The sequence below is a fragment of the Agelaius phoeniceus genome, chromosome 5 (assembly GCF_051311805.1).
Source record: "Agelaius phoeniceus isolate bAgePho1 chromosome 5, bAgePho1.hap1, whole genome shotgun sequence".
Classification (NCBI taxonomy): domain Eukaryota; kingdom Metazoa; phylum Chordata; class Aves; order Passeriformes; family Icteridae; genus Agelaius; species Agelaius phoeniceus.
The window spans coordinates 69,367,386-69,389,364 of record NC_135269.1 but is presented as its reverse complement, the minus strand read 5'-3'; the positions used below and the strand labels follow the sequence as shown (position 1 = coordinate 69,389,364).

Here is a 21,979-nt window from a genome sequence, read left to right as displayed (position 1 = left end):
CGGCGGCGCCCTGGAAGCGGATCCCGGCGGGGCGGCGCAGGCGCGCTGCGGGCGCGCTGACCTTCAGCGGGGCTGTGGTGGAGGCGCCGCCATGTTCGCCCGGGGCGCCGCGGTCGTGCTGGTCCAGCCGCAATGGTACCGGCACGGGCTTGGACGGGCGCTGTGGGCACGGGGGAGCGCGTCCCGATGGCCGGGGCGGCTCCGCGGGGTGAGGGGGGGGCGGCTTCCCTCGGCCGTGCGGCACCTGGGGGCGGCGGGGTCGCGGCCGCGGGTGGCCCTGAGGGGCTGTGGGCTCTGAGGGGTGGCGGTGGAGCCGGTACCGGGAGATGAGGGCAGCGGAGACCCGCAGAGATGGAGGGTCCGTCCTCGCTGGGCGGGAGCGCTCGGCCGCGGTGGGTGAATGGGACAGGCGAGGGTTAAAGGACAGGTTTGTACATGGCAGGAGACCCTGCTTTGGCCAGGAAATGGTGCAGCCTTCTCTGCGTCGTTTTTATAGTCTTTAGGAACGAATTGCGTTGCGTGAAGCTTTGTCTAAAATGATTTTATTTCTAATTTGCCCTTCCAATGCCCTCGTTTGCCCCGTGCCATTAGCCAAAGGGAGTGGGTAACGCGTTAAACCTTCCTGTGTACTCGGCACTGCTGGCCTCGAGTCCTGGGCCAGTCCTGGCCCCTCAGTTCAGGGGGGACATTGAGGTGCTGGAGCGAGTCCGGAGAAGGGCAGTGGGACTGGGGAAGGGTCCGGAGAAGGGCAGTGGGACTGGGGAATGGTCCGGAGAAGGGCAGTGGCACTGGGGAAGGGTCCGGAGAAGGGCAGTGGGACTGGGGAAAAGGGCTGGAGAAGGGCAGTGGGACTGGGGAAAAGGGCTGGAGAAGGGCAGTGGGACTGGGGAAAAGGCCTGGAGAAGGGCAATGGGACTGGGGAAGGGTGCGGAGAAGGGCAGTGGCACTGGGGAAGGGGCTGGAGCCCAGGTCCCCTGAAGAGCAGCTGGGGGAGCTCAGCCTGGAGAAAAGGAGGCTCGGGGTGACCTTATCACTCTACAACTCCCTGACAGCAAAGTGCAGTCAGGTGGGAGTTGGCCTCTTCTGACAGGCAGCCAGCGGCAGGACATGATTAACACAGGTTTAGGTTGTGCATTAGGAGTGCATTACACTTTCTTCATAGAAAGTGTAATTAGGCATTGGAATGAGCTGCCCAGGGAGGTTGAGGAGTCACCGTCCCTGGAGGTGTCTGAAGAAAGACTGGATGTGGCACTCAGTGGTTTAGTTGATAAGGGGGTGTTCGGTCATAGGTTGGACTTGATGATCTCAGAGGTCTTTTCCAACCTAATTGATTCTGTGAAATTACACAGGTAGGGAAGGATGAAGGTGTGCACACAAGCCACAGGTCAGAGTGGCTTGTCTCTGCCACAGATCTTTTTTAAGAAACAGTAAATCTTTGAATTTTCATCACTCTGAAAGGGACTTGCCCTTGGGAGGTGTTAGTTTGTGGAGAGCTAGTGAATTATCCTAATCTCTCCTTCATCTCTTTTCAGGGGCCAAGTCAGGAATATGGCAACGCTAAAAGACAGTACGTAAAGGTTTTGTCTGCTCTTGAGAGAGGGAAAATGTTGCAGAAAAAACATCTGTTAAAATATAATTCTGTTTAGCCTCTGTTGGGTAAAATGATTGTGATATATAACAATGATATATAGGCCTGTAGTGCTAATTACATTAAGCAAGTGTCCTTCAGAAGTGGTTTTAGCAGTAATTTAGATGTCTTTTTATAGTTTTACTCAAATAGATTTAAAAAATATTTTTATCATATGCGCTAAACCAGATTTCTGCTCGCTTCTAAGAGTTACCTTAGTTTCTCTTTTGTTTCTTTCCTTGTGCTTTTATGAAGCATTTTGGGGGGAAAAGGGATTGACTGAATGATTTTAGTGTGAGAATGCTTCCTTAAGCCATCCCTCATAGTTCTTACACAGGGATATTGCCTTGGAATTGTGCTTGTCTATGGGATACCTGTTTTGGTTTCTTTTTCCATTTATGTTCTTATAAATGTCATTTTACCACAGTCTAAATAGAGGAGGAAATTTATTCTGTCTTCATACTATGGGGACTTTTTTGTTTATTTTCCCTGCTTGTCATCTGTGAAAAAAGACATTATACCTCAAATAATCTATTTGTGAAACATGTAGATTTGGAAGCAAAGAGAATAGTAAATAGACTTCATGTTGGGATAAATATTAAATTAATGTTATGTCTGAAGAAAAAACATCTCTATTATAAAGATGAATTTGTGTTAGCTATGTTCTTATTGCAAATACCCAGGTCTCTTAGGAGGTTTATTTGTGCACTGTTTGTTTATTTATTTCTTCTTCTTTGAGGAACAGGGCAAAATGTTTTTGGATGGCTCTTGCTGGCATTTTGTTGTTTGGGTTTGAGTCATTATGCCAGTACAGTCTGTGACCTTGAACTCTTAACCTTGCAGTCACCAGGCGTTTAAAGTCCATCAAGAACATCCAGAAGATCACCAAGTCCATGAAGATGGTTTCTGCAGCCAAATATGCAAGAGCTGAGAGGGAGCTGAAGCCTGCAAGGGTCTATGGAACAGGAGCTCTGTGTGAGAGAAAAATCTTGCACTTAATGATGGGGGAGCAGAAGAGGAGGTTTTCATACTGGTGATAAAATGCCAAGGCTTTTTAACCTTCCAATAGTCTGTTTCCAAAAGAATTTGCACAGTGAACTTCACTGATCTGATCAAAGCTGTGATTGGCTTTGAATTTTTTCTTGCTCACATCTGGTCTGACCATGTGCAAGCTTGGAACAATTGCAAAGGAAATAAAATTAATCTGGCTGAAATCTGGAGGCCCTTTGGTATTGGTTTTAGTTAGAATAATTCAGAGCATTTTTTATTACTTACTTGCTTTTTTGGCACCCTTGAAAAACGTGTAATGATCTTTTTTTTTTTTCAGCTCTTTATGAGAAAGCAGAAATAAAGGCACCTGAGGACAAGAAGAAGCACCTCCTCATTGGTGTGTCCTCTGACCGAGGCCTGTGTGGTGCTATCCATACATCTATTGCTAAAACCCTCAAGAATGAGATTACCAACCTCTCAAATGCAGGGAAAGAGGTTATGGTGGTTGGAGTAGGTGACAAGATCAGAGGCCTGCTTCAAAGGTAAGAAGGATGGGGCCCAAAAGTTCAGTTTGGAGTTTTGTTTTCTGTGGTAGAAATTACAAGACTGTAAGATTGTGTGCCATTGGCAGGAAATTGCATTTAAGGGAACTGTGTTAAATTCAAGTTCCTGTAAAAAAAAAAAAAAAAAAAAAAAAAAAAAAAAAAAAAAAAAAAGAAAAGATTTAGGAAACTGCTACAGAGCACTATTATATTCTTGAAATAAAAGTCTGAAAGCTGGCAACTGATGCTGTTACATATGTGTGTATTGTGAAGCTGTGGTAATTTAATTAAAAGCAAAGTTTCTTTCAGACCCTAATTCAATAAAATGTTTCATTCTAAACACTCCTAAGTTACAGTCAGTTAGTTCTAGTAAGTCTTACTGCTCCTTGTACTTTAGAGCATCCCCTTGGTTCTAACACAGGTTTGTTGTTGCTGCAGGACACATGGCAACTATTTCCTGCTGACATTCAAAGAGGTGGGACGGAGACCTCCAAGCTTTGGAGATGCTTCAGCCATTGCTTTAGAGCTGTTAAACTCTGGGTATGAATTTGATGAAGGCTCTGTCATCTACAATCGGTTCAGGTAAGGTTGAACTGAAACTTCACTGGAAAAATACTGGGCAGAATGCTTCAGAGAGCATATTGGCCCAATGAAGTTGTATGAAAGCTGGCTGTGATTTGGCATATTCACTTTACTTCTTGATTTTGTTGTGTGTCAAGAACTGGGCTGTTTTTTTCTAGTAGCTGTGGTTGGAACTCCCTTTTAACTTGTGTATAGCTGTTATATTTACAGTCACCACATCATTATATCCACGTGTTATCCAAGATCTTTTCATCAGGGTTATCCCAAAACTTTGTGGCATTGGAAAGCCAGAAGTTGTCTATTCTAATTTGATTTGAACCATTCAGTTTAGAGTCAGTTCACTTGAACTGAAGAGCCTATTTTGCTCTTTTTGTACAGGTCTGTCATTTCTTACAAGACTGATGAAAAACCAATCTTCTCCTTTGAAACTGTGGCTGGCTCTGGTAAGTAGGGAGCTAGAAACCACCAGTTACATGCAGTGATAAGTCACAAGAAAAGCACTCTGAAAATGGGAATATGATATTAAAACATCTTATTATGGTGCTTGTATCATAGTTTAACAGATGATTTTATCTTGGCCAGGATCAATCCAAGGCTGGCTCACAAAGGTGCTGTGGGTCAAGGAGGTTAAAAGGAAAGGTACTAATTCTGGTTTGAGATTCTGTGTCAAGCAGGAATTATGCATATGTAAATTATGTCAGTTCCAAAATTTTCATCACTGAATAGTCTGAGTAGTGAGTGACTTTTCACTGCTCACTAAAAATACCCCAGAATGTTTCTGCAGCACTGTATGGGAAGGTTAAACATAATATGGCAATAGTGTATTTTGCTTTGGTCTGACTTTCCTAATATTAAATTAAATTAAAACACATAAAATAGTTAACAGAATTATAACTAGCATAGAGATTCTAAAGGTACACATAATATGTTCAGAAAATCCCTCTGTGCTGCCTTAAGTATTGAACCAGCCCAGCCAAGTCATCTTCTCCGTGTCATTGTATTTTGCTGGAAGTAGTGAATCTTGGCTGTGTCTAAGCTTGCTGCTGCATGTTTTGCAGAAAGCCTGAGTATCTATGATGATATTGATGCTGATGTGCTGAGGAACTACCAGGAGTTCACGCTAGCAAACATTCTGTACTACTCCCTGAAGGAATCCACCACCAGCGAGCAGAGCGCCAGGATGACTGCCATGGACAACGCCAGCAAGAATGCTTGTAAGCTCCTCCTTGGCTTTCAGTTGTTCAGCAGGAAAGTGCTGACCTTCCTTTGTGTAATACTTCACCTCAAAAACCAGCTATTTCCTATCTTAATTCCACTTCTAATTGTTTGGGGTTTTTTTTGAGCCAGTTCAAGAGATTCTGTTTCAAACATGAACTGTATTTAGTCCCTGGAAAGAGGGGTTGCTGCCAAGAAACAGGCCTAAGACTGGAAGTGAAATAACAGATCATTTAAAAGGCATATGAAATACTAAACTAATCTTGTAATGGCTAAATATTCTCTATGCTCCTTTCATTTGGCTGCTCTGAGGATTTCCTGAATTTTTATAAATCTATACTTGTTCACCAAATATAATTAGTGCAGTGCAATTTTAAGGTGGGGAAACTTGAACAATAGTTAAATACCATCTGTCATGGAGCAAGTAAAGAATATGTAAGTGTGCTTTGGAAGGATACTGGTGATTGTGTGAAGCTGATATGATGTGCAGCTGGGCTGCCTGCAGTGGTAGGCATGGCTCTCATGACCAGCTTGAGAGAAAGAGGTGATACTGCTGTGTTTAGACATGATTGAGAAAATAATAATTGAGAAAAACCTGTCTCCTTTTGCCACAACTTGAAGGAAAGAACAATGCAGTTAATTGACAGTGAAATCTAATTTCAAAGCTAATGATGCTTGCTTATGCTATGTTACAATAAGCTATGTCATGCCTGGTATTTACAAGTCTGCCAGCTGTTCTGCAGATGTTTAGCTGACAAGCTGAATTCTCATGTTTCTAGATTGTTTACTGTTAATTTTACCTGTAGGGAAAAAATGTCAGGTGCACTCTGGTATTTGGCACTATTTGACACTTGCAAATACCAAGAGGCACTAAGCCTTGTATTGGTACTTGGTATTTGCAGTAGTTTACAAGCCACTTGGATATTGTGACCATAGAGCCTCTCTGTATGTGCATTTATAGACATTTATACACTGATTTTGTGTTTAAACTCCATTCTTGCCTCATTCCAGCTGAGATGATTGACAAGCTGACCTTGACCTTCAACCGCACCCGCCAAGCCGTCATCACCAAGGAGCTCATTGAGATCATCTCTGGTGCTGCTGCTCTGTGAGTATTTGTGGGAAGGTGCACTCAGAGCTCTTGCAGTCATGTGCTGCTTGTGTGCCAGGGGAACAGGCAGACTTTGGGATTCCCTAAAACCAGAGGGAAGGCAGTCCTTGGCATGGCTCCCAAGCTTTTCAGCTTTTGCAGTTCTACTAACCAGAGAGAAGTTTGGCAGTTTTTTCTGATCAAATGTAGTTTAAAAGCTGCTAAAATAGATCTTCAGCCTCACCATGCATCCTTGCCTAGAGAGGTGAGGGTTTTCCTCCTGGCCTTTGGTGGATTTCCCCCCTCATCCCTTTTACCTGGACATTTCCTACTTTGCCTGGTCAAATAGCCCAGTAGTGTTGAGTGGGGGAGAGCAAATGGTGTGACTGAACTGCTTTTGGATAAATCAAGTGTTCAGAAGCTGAGAGTTTGGAGCTGGGTTTGCAAGGAGGGAATTTCCAGAATATTTTCCTATGGAATATGTATTTTACTTGAAGTTCAGCATTTTGCTTGTTTGCCTGAGGATGAAGTTTTGTGCAGGTGTGCTGCAGGTTACAAATGTGTGGGCTTAGACCACAATTTGTAACTGCATGTAGCTCATGTGTATTACTGTAACAGTTAAAAATTTCTGCTCTGTATGGAAATACACATTTTCATCTCCTGTGTATTGACAGAATGCCTGAAATATGTATTTTATATGATTTTGGTGCTGTATTGTCCTCCTCACAATACATTTGTGGTCAGAAATCCGTGCAGAGTTTTGCCTGAATTTGCATGAGTTGCTTCTTAACCTGCTTGTTTTGTTTTTTCTCGTAATACCATAACCAGGGATTAATCGGAAAAAGAGGTTCAGCCAAATCCAAGAGGTAAAGTTATGTCACAGAAACTGGATTGTGTTTTAAAATGAATTAACACAGGAAATATGGAATCAGATGAGGAAATCAGAATTGAGTGTCTTGGTCAGACAGAAACTTTTCTTCCTAAACAGCTGTGAAATTGGACATTTTTAGTTTGAATTTTTCCAGACAAAGTGTTCTTAATTTTCAGTAATTTTAAGGAAAATGTGTCCATGGGGGCATTATCCCATATGAATTATAATTTTCTGTGGTTTTTTTTTTTGTTCTCCATTATTGGATTAATTTGCAATTACTGTTTGAATTTTTGCATCGTGGCCTGACTTAATGCAATTGCTTAAAAATGTCTGCATATAAGACATACCTAAAGAGGTTTCTGTACTAACATGAACATATTCAAAATCTAAAATGTAATGAAAATTTCGAAATTTAAAATATAAGAAAAAAATAGATTTGATGGAGAGTTTGGGGGGTGGTGAGGAATATTAATGAAGTATTCAAACTGGGGAAGATAACAGTTTAAAAAAAATTGATGAAAGGGTTTTAATTTGTTTCAATCTTCTTTACAGATGAAGAGGAGCTCTTCTGAGCATATGTGGTTTAGCCTGCCTGTGTCTGTGTTGACAAGACTGCTCTGTTATCTTGTGAAGAAGTGAAAAGCCCCAGAAATCTGTAAATTCTTAAAATAAACCACCTTCATGAAACAGATCCTTTTGGTTGTCTGTGGAGCAAATGCTCTTGGAGTCTAAATATCTGGGTTGGGCTTGGGTGTGCTTTGAAACTTTATTTTTTAAAAGTCTGTGCTCTACTCTTTTAATTTATTTGCCACGTGAAACATCTAAATGGATGGTTTTTTGAAGAGTGGAAGAGATTTTCTGACTTCACCCTGGTTTTGAAAATGAAGTGACCTATTTTGGGAGGTACATTGCATTGTGGGCTGAAGGAGACTGGAATAACCTCTGCATCACACAGCTGGAACACTGATCTCTCTTATTTTCATTTTGTATTGCTACTGTTTGCAGATGTTGAATTTTTCAAATTAAGTGATGTGATTAGGTGAGTCACTACAGAGGTTCAGAATGCACAGTTTATAGGATGGTCAGTGTGTGTATAGAAATGTAAATATCAGAGGGCTGGGGCACCTCTGCTTGGAGACACCCTGAGAGTTTTGCTCAGCCTGGAGAAGAGAAGGTCCCAGGGAGACCTTTCAGCATCTGAAGGGGCTCCAGGGGAGCTGGGAAGGGACTCTGGATAAGGGCATGGAACAACAGGACAAGGGGCAGTGGATTTAAATTAATGGAGGGCAGGGATGGATTGGATATTGGGAATAAATTGTTTACTGTGAGGGGGGTAAGGCCTTGGCACAGGGTGCCCAGAGGAGCTCACACTGGTCCCAGTGTGGAGCCTTGAGGGGCACCACCCTCACCTTGAGCTGTTAACCAAACCAGGAGCTTCAGGACTTTGTTTGGGATCCAGGTCATCTTCAGGCTGCAGATGGGAGATGTGACTGTGACTGATACAACAGCCTAGTCACAAAGTAAAGTGCTAATTTATGAACTAATTGGGTTTTCATACTGGAGTTCTGATATTTACAGTTCTGTCCTCCATGCTCTGATTAGTTATATGCAACTTAGTTTAGCTCTTGTGTGTCTCCACAGCCACCCCTGTAAGAGCTGTGCTGCTCCTCCCTGCACCTCCTGCACCACTCAGTTACTGTAAATTTTCTTTCTGGATCCTTTTTGCCACCAGAGTTCCATCCTTTTCCTACTTTTTTTTTTTTTCCCTAATTAAACAACTCGCCCAGAAACGCTTTTCCCCCATTGCTGCCAATTTGGTGTTCCATCCAGCTGGAAAGAAAACAGGAAAACAACCTTCCTGGGCAGCCTGTTGCAGTGCTCTGCCACCCTCTGTGTAAGGAAGTTCTTCCTCATGGTGAAGTGCAACTCCTTGTGATTTGGTTTTGTTCATGGCCATTGCTCCTCATCCTGTCACTGGACATCACTTAGAATTCTGAGTCTGGCACCATCCTCTTGACTGCTGTCTCTGAGATATTTCTTGAGAGATATTAATTAGATAAATAGATTAATTGAGATATTTCTTTAGAGATACTGAGATTATTTATAGAGATGATAGAATCACGGGATGGTTTGGGTTAAAGGGGACATTAAAGATGACCTGGTAGCACCCGCTGTGATGGGCAGGGGCACTTTTCACTATCCCAGGTACTCAGAGCCCTGTCCCACCCGACTTTCAATACTGCCACGACTAGGAACAACCCCCCCTGGGCACCCTGTGGCAGCGTTCCATCACCTCCACAGTGCAGAATTTCTTCCCCACATCCCATCTCAAACTCTCAGCTTGAAGGCATTCCGCTGTCCTGTCACTCCCTGCCCTTGGAGAGAGCCTTGTCGCATCCTTCCTGTGAGACCCCTTCGGGCACTGGGGGACATTTAGCGGTGCTGAGGTACCGATATTTATACATTTACCTTCTCCCGCCCCCAGCGAGGTACCGATATTTATAATTTTACCTTCCCCCGCGTGTCCCCTCAGCAGCGGGACGCGGCCCTGGGGCGCTCCAGGCGCGGATCCCGCGCTCCGCCCCGCTCGATGCGCTCGGCGCTGGAGCGGCGCTGCCTGGCGGGGGCGGGGCGGCGCCAAGATGGCGGCGGCGATGGCGGCGGTGGCGGGCGGTGCGTGAGAGCTCCCGCGGCGCCCGGCCCCGGCGGGATGTGCGAGACCTACTCCCGCTGGCTGCTGCGGGTGTCGGTGGCGCAGATCTGCCAGGCCCTCGGCTGGGACTCCGTGCAGGTCTCGGCCTGCGACCTGCTCACCGACGTGCTGCAGCGGTACCTGCAGGGGCTGGGCCGGGGCTGCCACCGCTACTGCGAGCTCTGTGAGTGCGGGCTGGGGCTGGGCCGGGGGGATGCGGCTGGACAGGGCCCTCGGAGGGCTCTGTGAGGGGCCCTGCTTGAGCAGGGTGCGGGCTGAGTGAGCTCCATGAGCCCTGCCGGACTCGGCCATCCCGCCAAGGAAACAGCGCTGGGCACTGCTGGAGCAGGGCAGGAGCACGGGAGGGGGGATTTGGGCAGGGCAGGAGGGCACAGGGAGGGGTTTAGGGCACTGCTGGGCCTGGGGGTCAGGGCAGGAGCGCACAGGGAGGTAGGTTTGGGCAGGGGTCTGGGGGGACAGGGCAGGAGGGCACAGAGGGGTGGGTTTGGGCAGGGCAGGGGTCTGGAGGACAGGGCAGGAGGGCACAGAGGGGTGGGTTTGGGCAGGGGTCTGGGGGACAGAGCAGGAGGGCACAGAGGGGTGGATTTGGGCAGGGGTCTTGGGGGACAGGCAGGTGGGTTTGGGCAGGGGTCTGGGGGATAGGGCAGGGGGTTTGGGGTACAGGGAGGTGGGTTTGGGCAGCACTGGGGGCCCTGGGTAGGGGGCTGTGGGGGAAGGCTGTGGGGTAGCATTGTGGAGGTGTGGGAGGGCAGCTGGGAGCTGCTGCTTGTCGGGCAGTGCCAGGAGCTGGGGATGCTTGGCAGGGGAGGGTCGTGGAGGTGTGGCCATTTGGGCAGGGTAGGAGGGTGCAGGGAGGTGGGATTTGGGCAGTGCTGGGGTCTTTGGCTCAGTGAGTGCCAGGTGTGGGTTTGGGGAAGATCAGCCCGTGGGCTGGGGGCTGTGGGGAAGGGGAGCTGGGATGTGGAGCAGTGCACAGGACTGGGAGGATGGAAGGGAAGCCATGGGGCAAGGGGGTCCTAGAGCCAGGGAGGACTGTAGGGCAGTGTGTCTGGGCATGGGTGAGGAGTCGGGACTGTGGGGCTGGAGTTGGAGAGAAGGAGGCTCTGTGGCAGTGGGGCTCGGGTGTGGGGACATGAGGGTGCTGTCCCACTCTCTCTGGCTACAGAGTGCTGGGGAAGGGGGAGACACAAGTACAGGAGGGGGAGAGGGGACTGTTGGCCCCATTGCTGGGATGTTCTGAGTCTGGGAGGGGGATGAACTGGAGGGAGAAGGGGCAGCCAGCCTCTTTTCCCTGCTGGTGGGATGTGTCCATAGGAGGGTGTGGTGCTGTGTTCTCGGGGCTCATCTTTGGGTGCCAGTGCTGAGGGGGCTGTGGGGGCCCACTGCAGGTGTGGGTGTGTGTGGGGTTCCCTTTCCTGGCACAAGGGAAAGTGCTGAGGATGGAGGGTGCAAGGCTTGGCCTCCCTCCTGCCTGGGGAGGGAATGGTGTGCCTGGAAGCCCTGTTGTTGGGGTGCTCTGGGAATGTCTGTCTGGAGGGGGAGGCAGTGGTACTGTGGGACTGGGAACATGTGTATGGGGAATGTGGGAAGGCAGGGATGCACTAACATGTGTTTTGGGGGAAGTGGAGCTGTAGTGAACGGGATGTGGGAGTGTGGCAGGGCTGCACATGGGAATTGTGGAGTGCAGGAGGGGTGGGCTGGGGATAATTTAGTGCACATGGCATGAAGTATGGGTGTCCTTGTGTGGATGCAGAGGAGGAGGTTTGGCTGGATATGTGGGGGACTGGAATTAGCCAACTCTGCCACTGAGGTGGTACAGAAGGAGCTGGAAGTGATGATGGGGGCACTGGAAGTGATGCCCTGGGCCTCAGTGGGTTTGGGGTGAGGTGGTGTGGGGTGGGAGCATGGAAGGGCTGAGTTTACAGCAAGTGGGAGAAGAGAAAGAGGAGAGGCCTGGGAATCAGTGCCAAGGGCTGCTGGCTGGGCCAGCCAGGAGTGTGGGATGTGGGTGTTGATGGGACTGGGCAGGGAGCACCACTGCTGGCTCTGGGCTTACAGCAGGGCATGCAGCTGTGTGTCCCTTGGGGTTGTCAGTGTCCCTGCAGAGCCTGCAGTGGAGGGGATGGATGTCCTGCTGGTGCCTGCAGAACATGGGGGGTTGGAGAGTGGCATGTCCAGTTGCTTGTTTGGTCAGTAATGATGCCAGAGGGGCTGAGAGGGTGCTAAGGGGTGTGCTGAGTCTGGGAATGTCAGGAAAAGGTGGGGAGGTGACAATGTGCCTGCAGGGTGAGGGAGGCTGTCAGGGTCACTGCCAGCTGTAAACACAGGAAATGTGGGCAATGAGGAGCAGGGCTCAGGCTGTGGGTGTGGTTAGGGGGCCGTGGGTCTGTGTGTCTGGAGGCCTTTGCTGCCCTACATGGGGCAGGGAGGGGCTCATGTGGCAGAGATTTGTGTGCAGAGATGGGGCTGCCAGTGCTCCTGCTGCATCTGTGAGTAACAGGAAGGAAATGAGGAGGGATCTCCATAGTGGAGGGGCTTGGAGGAGCAGGGATACCCTGGAGAGGTGGATGTAAGCTGTGTGCCTGGGAAAACAGGGCTGCTTGTGCCTCCTGTGCCAGGAGGGACATGTTCCTCCTTCCTTTGGCATGCTGGAGAACTGTGGGTTGTGGGCAGCTGCTGCTCCATGTGTCCTGTACTTGTGGAGAGAAAAGTTTTGGAGAACCCCTGGGGCAGAGGTCAGAGCAGTTGGGTCTGGCAGGGGTTGGAGCTGGGATGGATAATTTCCTGAAGTGCTGGGTAGGGAGAAGGTGACTCACTGGTGGTGGATTTGGGGGCTGCTGTGGCCACCACAAGTTCAGAGATTGTTCTGGGACCTGCAGGAGGTTGCTGAAGAGGTAACAGGGATGGGAGCCCTGAAATGCACCACTGGGAATGTTTGCCAGTACCTCTGTGCAGGCTGTGGGAGCTGTGCTGATGAGAGGAACATCAGAGGCATGTTGCTTTCAGCTGGTGGTGGATTCCATGCAGCAAGATCCAAGGAGCTGTGAGGGCTGGGTGTGTTGAATTTGGGTGAATTTGGAGAGTGTGCAGAGCTGGGGAGCACACTGTGAGTGGCTTGGTCAGGAGAGGAGCAACCACAGCCTGGAAGTGCTGCTGCTGGAGGTTGTGTCCCTTCTCCTGAAGAAAGGAAGTTCTCACTGCTCTGGGGATCCCCCATGAAGCAAAGTGACTGTACCTGGGCCTGGCTCTGCTTCATCATTTCAGCAATAATTGAGATCGAGTCTGACAGTGACAGTGTAACCAAGCTTTGGAACAACAGTGTGCTGCAAACTGGATTTCTCAGGCTGAATAGGTTTACTTGTACAACTTTCCCCAAATTTGAGAGCAAGTTAGTCTAGAAATGGTACTGTGCAATATTGAGCCATATATCCCAGCAGCACAAGTGCAGCTCTGAAGTTTGTATCCCAATCCACACAGAAATTATCATTAAAGCAATTGAAGGGGACAACAGAGAGGGTTTAGGAGGATGGAGTTATGAGGTGAAAAAGCAGCTCACCTAGGTTTGGCCAGAGCTGTCCTTTCATAGGGTTGTTACAAATTCTGGGGAAGATTCTTGTGCTGCAATGTTTCTAAGACTGGGAGGAAAAGACATAGAGATGATGCAAATAAAATTTTTTGGTGCTGAGGATTGGAGTTTGTAGAGCTCAGGTATACCTCTCTTGCTTTGGGTTTCCTTACTGAAAGTGGGGAAAGGCATTTTTCCCCTCTATGAATGGGGAAGGAAGTACTACAAGTATCACAGTCTTTTTGTTTGGTGTTTTTTTGTTTGGTTTTTTTCTTTGAGGAGAAGGGGAATATGCTGTGTTTGTGCCAGTGATGTGCTGGTTTTTGTACAATGTCTCTTAAAACGATCCCTGTATTTCTTTCTTTAAAAAGGTTTGTAAAAGGACATCTTAATACTGAGCTGACATCTCCCTGCAATTTCAGAATTGTTTCCTTTTGCTCCTGAAATAAGTTACTGTACAAACCCAGCTCTGGATGAATGAGCTTAATTCTGCCATGGTTTTGCATAAGTAGAATTAATTAAATTCCAATTGTAGCATCTTCATTGTCAGGGCGTTATCTCGGAGTCAGACCAGTGGGGTTTGAGTTAGCAGGGCTGTCAGCTGAGGGACATAATCTTTGTGTTCCAAACTGAATAGATTTACTCTGACAGAGTTGAGACACCATGGTATGGCTGTGAAAAGCCTGTCATCGCTGCTCACGTGTTCCCTCACTTGCACAAGAAAATGATGCCTCTCCCAGCTGGGTTAGATCTTTGTTCCAGCTGTTACATCCCATTAGGAGAGCTACATTCAAGATTTTCATTACTTTTCTGCTGTTGTTTCTTTGCATTTGCTGTAGCTGTAGTTGATGGGAGCTTCTGTGGCTGCAAAGAGAAGGCAAAAGGATTTGCAAAGAGGGTTTGAGATGTGTTTGATGCCATGAAATGCTTCTGAATGCTGTGTTGGGGGCTGGAGGAGAGGCTGAACTTACAGGGAGAAAATCAGGGTTTTCCTCTTAAAGTACACCACATTATGCTGCTCAAATTTGTGGAAAGCCTTTCAAAGGAACACCATTCAATATGCTGCGAGCTGTTTTATCCTCAAATTTAAATTAAATATTTGAAAACCGGTGTTGGAGTATGTAATTAAGGTATCAGGCTACAAAACAAACTGATGTAGAGTGGTTTCTGAGAGCAGAGTCCTGTGTTGTTGTTGGTTTTAAGCAGGGGTGAAAAGGGAAGGGCTCCCTGTTAGGTGCCACTTGGTTTTGCACTCTTGTTCCACGTGGTTTGATAGAGGGGTTGCAGAGCTGGTCCTTTGATTGATCTGCTCTGGATTGTATGGGTTGGGTTTTTTGTACTGGGGAGCTGTCCATGAGGACAGATCAGAATCTGCTTTGTTTCCCACTAATTTAGCTAATGTAGCTTGGCAATGGGTTATAGACATGCAGAATATGTCATTTTTACCTCTTAACACATCCAGTGAGGGAGTTCACTTTCCAGTCTATTTGTGTGAGTGGTCCAGTTCATGGGAGGGATGAGGAGGGGAGCTGTTGTTCACCCCCCCTAAAGTCTCTTTTTTTCTCTTTTTTCTGGTACATTGCTCTAAAAACCAGTCAGACAGAAGCTACTTAACTTCTGTCATCGAGGGCACCTGGGCATATTTCAACAGGACAAATTTAGATTATCTGCTGCTACAACTTGAAGTGTAATAAGCTGGATAATTAACTTTTTGAATTCAGAGGTGGATTTTCCTCTGCTTTACTTCAATTTTCAGTGTTGAGCTTATGCTTGGATATACTGTGGTTTTATGGTTTTCCTCCTGAAATTTGCTAACAGTTAGGAAATAAAGTTTAAAAGTTGATCTTTAGTTTCATATTGTTTCACTGCTTTTTTGAAGATTATTTTTATGCAAATATAGAATTGTAGAATATCTCAAATTGGAAGGGACCCACATGGATCATTGAGTCCAAGTCCCTGTTCCTTGCAGGACTACATATTAATTATATATACACATAAAAATATTAAAGACTATATTGAAAATGGTATTATTAATGCAGCTGCATTTTTGTTGAAAGGCAGGTTTGATCTGATGAGAGCAGTATTATTACTAGAAGGAAAAATTGCTGATATTTTCAAAATGTTTTCCAAGGCAGAACTGTTCCAATGTCTGCACAGTCTCTCCTATAAACTTCATTATAGCAAAGGGAGAATGCAAGCAGCAGACCAATATTTTAATTGGTAATTACCACAGAGGAGAGAATTTGCCTGGCATCAGCCAATTTTTTATTTCTTTATAATGTCAAATTTATCTCATATGTTTTCTTTGATTCTGTTCTTTTTTTAGTTCCTTCATTCTTAACCACTATACAGTAATAATCTCTATCAAAGGATTAGATTGTTGATGATCAGCTTAGATGAGCTGATTCTCTCTACTGGTCCTTGAATGACTTTATAACAAGGATCTGTCCTGGGCCTCTAACATTGATTATAAGTGTGCATTTTATGTCCTGATTACCTTAAATATTGATGCTTTTCAGCTAATTAACTTCTTACTGGCTGCTAATATAATGAAGGACAATGTGGTTTCTTGCTTGATGTTTCTGAAGTTACTGGGAAAAGGAGCAGACTCTGAGCACCAATAGCAAGAAGATGCTTTTGCCCTGACTGGTAACTACATTAATAGGACCCTTTCCCCCCAACTTTAGTGCATTTAAGTAAGGTATCTAAACTTATTAAATAACCTATTGTGCATACTTATGAGTTAGCTGGATAGAAGCTGTGTTGTCTCCATGAAACAGTTATCCTGGAGTAACTTTGTGTGACGTGCTGGAGCACAAGGAATCTGTGATAGAGCCTGTAATTAAAATACCAAGGAGCTATACCTAATAATTTGCTGGTTAAAATAAAATCTAAAAAAAAAAAAAATCTCTTTTACAGCAACCATGAGGGGGAATGCTGAGCTATTTATAACACGTGTTCATGTTGCATGGGTGGTGACTCATTAATTCATTAATTTTTCTCAGTATATTTATTACAGAACTGTAGTTGCTTCCTTTAAGAAACCTGGCATGAAACTAAAAGCTCTTCTGTTCTGTGCTTACTTGCCTGTTAAATTTTCACTCATTCATACAAACTTTGGGCCAGGAAGGAGGAGGTGGAGGGGGTGAGTTTGACAAAAGGAGATCAGCTATTCCTGAGACTGACTTTAAGGCAAGTAAGACAATTCCCTAACTCCCACAGAGCCCCTCACAGTGCCTTTGGATGACATGAGCACTGGCCAGCTTGTTTGCTGGAGGAATTCTTGGACTTTTGCAAAAATAACTTGGCTTTAGGAGCTTCTAAAGCTTCCTTTTGCCCACAACCCAAACCCTTGTTTGTAGGACACTTTAGTGCTCCATCCCCGTTCTATTTGATTTGGTTTTCCTTGTGGATGGGTTGGTTCATCTGCAGGTGATGCTGAGCAGTGGGGCTGAGGGCTGCATAACTTTCCACACAAATCCTCTGCTCTGCCTGGCTTCTCTTTGCCCATCACTTCAGTCCAGGACTTTTTTGGGATGCAATTCCATGTGCAGATTCCTCCTCACCTGGTGCTCCTTCTCATGCCCAGGGAAGCTGAGAGTATCTTAGCAGCACAGCCATTCCCAGGGTTTCTGGTGAGCTGTTTTGGGACCAAATGGTCTTAATTTAGCTCTGCTGCTGCCACAGCTTTGCCACTTTTGGAGCAGAGTTCCCATTCAGGGAGATAGTGCAGCTTAAAATCTTGTGAGAAAGGTATTTTCCTAGCTCACTGTTCATGGGGCATAAGGAGGAGAGTTGTAACTTGCTGGATAAACTATTCCCACCTCCTTCCATCAATGAACAATGATAGTATTTAAAGTGTTGTGGTAAAAAGAACAGCAAGAGGCTGGAAACCAAAGCTCTGAAGTGTCTGTGATCTGGCACTGACTTGCTGTGTGACATTAGGTTAATTATTTCACTGGGAGGCTTCAGCATCTGAATTTTTAAACTGAGGATAGTACAGATATGTGGAGAATATTGAGATAAGTTCAGTATGCACAGATTAAACTTCTTTTCTTGGCATCATTTGCTCACAGAAAAAAGCCTAAATGAAACAGCAGGAGAGAGTGTGTTACATGTTTGTCAGCATTCCCTTTCATGTGTCTGGCTTCTGCTATTTTACTGATTTTTTTTTAATTAAGCCAGAGAAAGAAGAGAAATGCTAAACTGTTGAAATAAAAGTGTAAAGTCTTTATTTGATGAATAACCTGAAAATACACTTAATGCATTTTTGTGCTGTCATAATTTCCAGTTGATAACTGGTTTGATTTTAAATACAGATAGGAATACAGACCTGAAACTTTTTTCAAACACTTTTATCACTGAGGACACTCTCTTGAAAAGAAGGGTTAACTGCTGCATCCTTTCATCCCTCTGACAGTTGCAGGTTTAAACATTATTTTTAGCTTTCAATCAAACTTTAAACTTGGCATTGTCTCTTTGGAGGCAAATGTCAAAGCTGTGAGAAAATTGAATCGTCTTTGGGGTTTTTTGGTCACCTTTTGAACCCACTTTCTAATACACATAATTGTTTCATGATACAGTTGTTAAATATTTCCATGCTTCAGTTACACATAGTAGCTGCTTCTCTGCCATGTGTTCTTAAAAAGCACTTGTAGAAAGAATTCCTTTTTAGCATTTATCACTTGCTAATCATGTCAGCAGACTTTTCTGGAGGTTGGAAAGATCATGTGCAGATCTAGGAAAAGACCTTTGAAAAGTTTTCCCCAAGTTTTTCTTTTCAGCTGTCTGTCAAACTTGTACCTGTTAAATCTTGACACCTTAGAAAATGCTTCAGTGAGTTCACAGGTACCTTCATAGCCTGCAGAGCAACTAAAAGCAACAACACAAAGTTTCTTAGTGGTGTCAATTGCCTGAATTTAATTTTTTAACCATAAAACACACTTTTTTCCCCCCTTAGTTAGTATAAGGATCACATAACTACTCTGGAGTGGTGATATCCTCATGTAATTATGTGCATGCAAGCCTGGAGTTTGCAGAGCAGACTGGTATTGCACTTATACAAACACACAGGTATTACACAAACAAACTGTGAGGTGCTTTTCACCCTGCAGAGTTCACATTCCAAATACAGGAGGGTAAAACTGGCAGGAACTTGGTCTGCTCTCCCTTTTAGCTGTGGAAAGAATTAAAACACAAGGAAGACTTGCCTGGAGTCACACAAGAGGCCAGTGTTGGAGAGCTGAGAATCAACCCCATAATCTGAGTATTATCCTTATCTTCACCACAAGACTTAAGAAGGGAAATTCTAGAACAAAATTCTCATTTTCTAAACGTACCTGCAGGCGTGAGTTGGCTGGGGGGGTGGAATTCATGCAGTGATGTGAGAACCAGCTGCCTTGGCTTCAAGATAAACCAAGAAGAGATTAGGTTAAAGGACAAACAAAAGAGCATCCCCCCATTCTCTGGAGCCAGGGCTCCACAATAGCCATTGTGTTCCTTCAATAAGCACAGGCTGCTTTTCCATAATTACTTTTTAAAGTAAATCACAGCTTATCATCATATAGGGATGTAATATCTTCATAAGCCAATTCTACAGAATTGTAATAATTCAGTATATCATTTTATTGAATTAAAAATCATGTTTGGGGTTTACAGCATTGTTTTGGGGTTTCTGTTATGAAAAGTCAGGAATAGACTCGAGGTGGTGGTGCCTTGGCTGCCAAAGCCAGGTGCCCAGTTCTCCCTCTGGAGGCCTTTTGAGGGATTTTCCTCTGTCAAGTCAGGGAAACTGAGGTACCTTGACTTCTGCAAGTGTAATTTAAAGCTTTGAGCCAAATTAATTGTATAGCACAAGCTGCATCTTCTGTTGGACTGTTTTCTTGGAAATCCTATTAAATAAAGGTCCCAACTACCTGGCCAGTGAGGTTTCATTGTGCTTTTTGTGAAGAAAGTAAGATTTTTGCTGGAGAATCAAACTTAAGTTGCCCCCCAGGAAATCAGCCCCTGAAATATGGTATAAAATATTCTCTCCTCATTAGACCACTGCTTAATATTCCTCTCTTTTATCCAGGAGGTGTAGCTAACCAGTAGATGAAGTGGCTCATAGTTTATGAAGCCTGTAGATTTCATCTGGTGGAAAGATACTTTGTGAAGGGTTTTTTTTTAATCAAGAGACTCTTTTTTTCTTTTCTCTCTGTAAACTACAGTCAGTTCAAAAAAATGAAATTGTTCCTTTTCTAGGTTGAGACATAATATTTGATGTGTTCCAACTGATAAAGAGCACTTTCTGCATATGGGGTTGTGTGGTGTTAATTGACTGTTGCCAGGTAAAGCTGCCTGTTGTTGCTCCCTCCTTTGGGCTTGGTTTGCTTCCTGGAGTGCAGTTTTTCAATGCTATGAAACAAAGGATGGCTCAGAACAAAACCCTTCTGAAAGTAAACCTGCTAGAACTGTGGGGCAGTAAATCCATTTCTCTTACTGCTGGTGAGCTGGGGGACTGCAATCTCAAAGCATCTTCAGGTTGAATTTTTTAACCTGGATTTCTGTGAAAATATTGTTCTTTTGTTGGTTTTTTTGTTCCAGATGGCCGCACAGATCCAATTTTGGATGACGTAGGCGATGCCTTCAAGCTTATGGGGGTTAACCTGCATGAGCTGGAAGATTACATCCACAATATTGAACCTGTCACTTTTGCACATCAAATCCCTTCGTTCCCTGTCAGCAAGAACAATGTCCTCCAGTTCCCCCAGCTGGGGAGTAAGGATGCAGAAGAGAGGAAGGAGTACATCCCTGATTACCTGCCACCTATTGTCTCCTCTCAAGAAGGTGGGAAATCAATCCTTTGCTTTCACTTTTGGTGTGTTTGGGTGTTTGTGGGCATCCCCCAGCAGCTCCAGCTTGTGGCTTGTGGGGTTTTACCAAAGCAGGGTTGCCAAACAGGTAGCAGTGCTGTGACAGGTTTGTTCACTGTTTTTACTTCCCTTCCAGATTAACTCGTGCCAAAAATTCACCATGTTATGTCATGTTTCAATAATTCATTCTAAATTTTAAGTTTTCAGGTGACAATAGGAATAAATGCTTAGCATCACTTTTTATGTCTTACCTTCCCTGTTATGCATCCTGCAAGAGCTCTGTAAATTGTTGAAGGTAGAAGAAGGAAGGCTGGTGAGACTGGCACAGCATTTTCTACTCCTGATACCTGTTTCTCCTTACTTGTAATAAATTTCACCAAAAAACCCAAACCCAACAATACAGAAAAACCTAATTTTCCAAATAAAATGAATTCAGCTGTAAGGTATGTTAGTAAGAGTACTTGGGAGGCATTACACTGGCTTTTTAAATCTCTTTGCTAATATTGATTAGGATTTCATCATCACTGTTCCAGCTGCTCCTTCCCTTTCTTGTCCCACAGAGGCAAAGGTTGAGGAAACAGTGAAACCAGCTATACAAGTACTATGAGATGCAGCTGACCTGAAAATTTTAACTGTGGCAGTGGAAAAAGCATATTTGTTTTCTATTTTTCAGCTATATGAGACTTGATTGCTAATAAGATAAACCTTTAAGAAACATGACCTAGTCTGACTTGCCCTTTGAATAGTGAACAGCACACAACTGTACTTTGTGTGGAAATAAATATATGTAAGATTGTGGATTTAGAAGTTCCAGACAGAAGAACTTAATTTTCCAACAGAGTGTAATGAACAGGTGCAACCTGCACAAGATACTTAATTCAGAATTTTGTGGGGACAGGAGGGATATCATGCTCTATTGTGCATATTGCTCTTTTTTTTAAGAATTAAGGGCTCAAAGTCTGCTTGGTGAAATAAAACTCTGCCCATGTGAGGATGAACATGAGCAACATCACCATGTTGGGCAAAGAAATCCATTGCTTTGCTACAAGTGTGGCATGGGGCAGTATTCCAGTGATTTGGCAAGCTGTAGGAAGTGAATGTTCAGGCTTTCTTGCTTCATGTTCAGCTAAAGATGCAGTTGCTGTGTACTCCAGTTAGAGCAAGTGAAATTGTGGTCAGGAGCAGGGATCTGAGGAGCAGGTGCTGGGTTTGGTGTGTTCTGAACAAATATGCTCATTCCAGTAACAAGGTGAGGACTTATTCATCCTGGTGAGTATTTCTGAAGCTCTGTAGACTTGAATTTTCTGTTTCCTTTAGTTGTTTTTTATATATCAATAGCATTTCAGTGTTTCTTGCTTTAATACAAGGCAGGAAATGAAACTGCTGTTCAAAACAGAAATACTTTCTTAAATTGGTAAGGAGATCCTAAAGTCTCACCCTTGTGAAGTTTGTTAAAAGGGTTGCTTTAAAAATCTAACAATGCACTCTCTCAAACCAGGAAGAGGCAAACAAAATGTAAATATCATCTCTGTAGACAGCATATATAAAAGAAGAGTATTGATCAAGAAGACTTTGAGAAGTGAATGAGGATTTTAGCTGCCCTGTTCTGGCTACTTGCTTTAGCCTGGTTCTTCAGGAGGTAAACAAACACCATTCTGTCAGAGAAATCCGGCATCTTTGAAGTGTAATAAGTTGCCCAGCAGTGTTGTAGTTGTTTTGTTTTTTTTTTTTTTTTTCCCTGGGAAAATCATACTTTAAAATATGCAAGAAAGTCAAATCCAGCAAGGCTCAAAGCAGCTGCAGACAAATATCTGAGCTTGGGGAGGGAGAAAGGAGAGTTACAGACTCAGCCTGGCAGTACACGACATACAAAGAGAGGCTAAAAATTGAAATGGGGACAGTTGTGCTTTTTCTTTTTTTTCTGTATGTA

The 21,979-nt window shown here is 44.7% G+C and overlaps 2 protein-coding genes across 3 annotated transcripts in view; both read left to right on the top strand.

The window, feature by feature from the left end:
* Window positions 1-4: 4 nt before the first annotated feature.
* Window positions 5-7,608, top strand: ATP5F1C (ATP synthase F1 subunit gamma). 2 transcript variants are annotated; one of them, XM_054631088.2, is made up of 10 exons: window positions 5-135; window positions 1,533-1,567; window positions 2,471-2,602; window positions 2,955-3,159; window positions 3,598-3,741; window positions 4,120-4,184; window positions 4,800-4,955; window positions 5,968-6,064; window positions 6,875-6,912; window positions 7,470-7,608. In XM_054631088.2, exons 1-9 carry the CDS (start codon window positions 92-94, stop codon window positions 6,879-6,881), a joined length of 885 nt encoding a protein of 294 aa, XP_054487063.1. In that variant the 5' UTR covers window positions 5-91; the 3' UTR covers window positions 6,882-6,912; window positions 7,470-7,608. The 2 variants fall into 2 exon arrangements, with proteins under 2 accessions (XP_054487063.1, XP_054487064.1); XM_054631089.2 differs by lacking the exons at window positions 6,875-6,912; window positions 7,470-7,608 and having other exon boundaries at window positions 5,968-6,068.
* Window positions 7,609-9,528: 1,920 nt separating this feature from the next.
* Window positions 9,529-21,979, top strand: part of TAF3 (TATA-box binding protein associated factor 3) — a 116,135-nt gene continuing 103,684 nt past the window's right edge. The window contains exons 1-2 of the mRNA XM_054631444.2: window positions 9,529-9,793; window positions 19,781-20,023. Coding sequence (XP_054487419.2) covers window positions 9,628-9,793; window positions 19,781-20,023 — 409 coding nt within the window. The 5' untranslated portion in view covers window positions 9,529-9,627. The remainder of the gene's footprint in view (window positions 9,794-19,780; window positions 20,024-21,979) is intronic.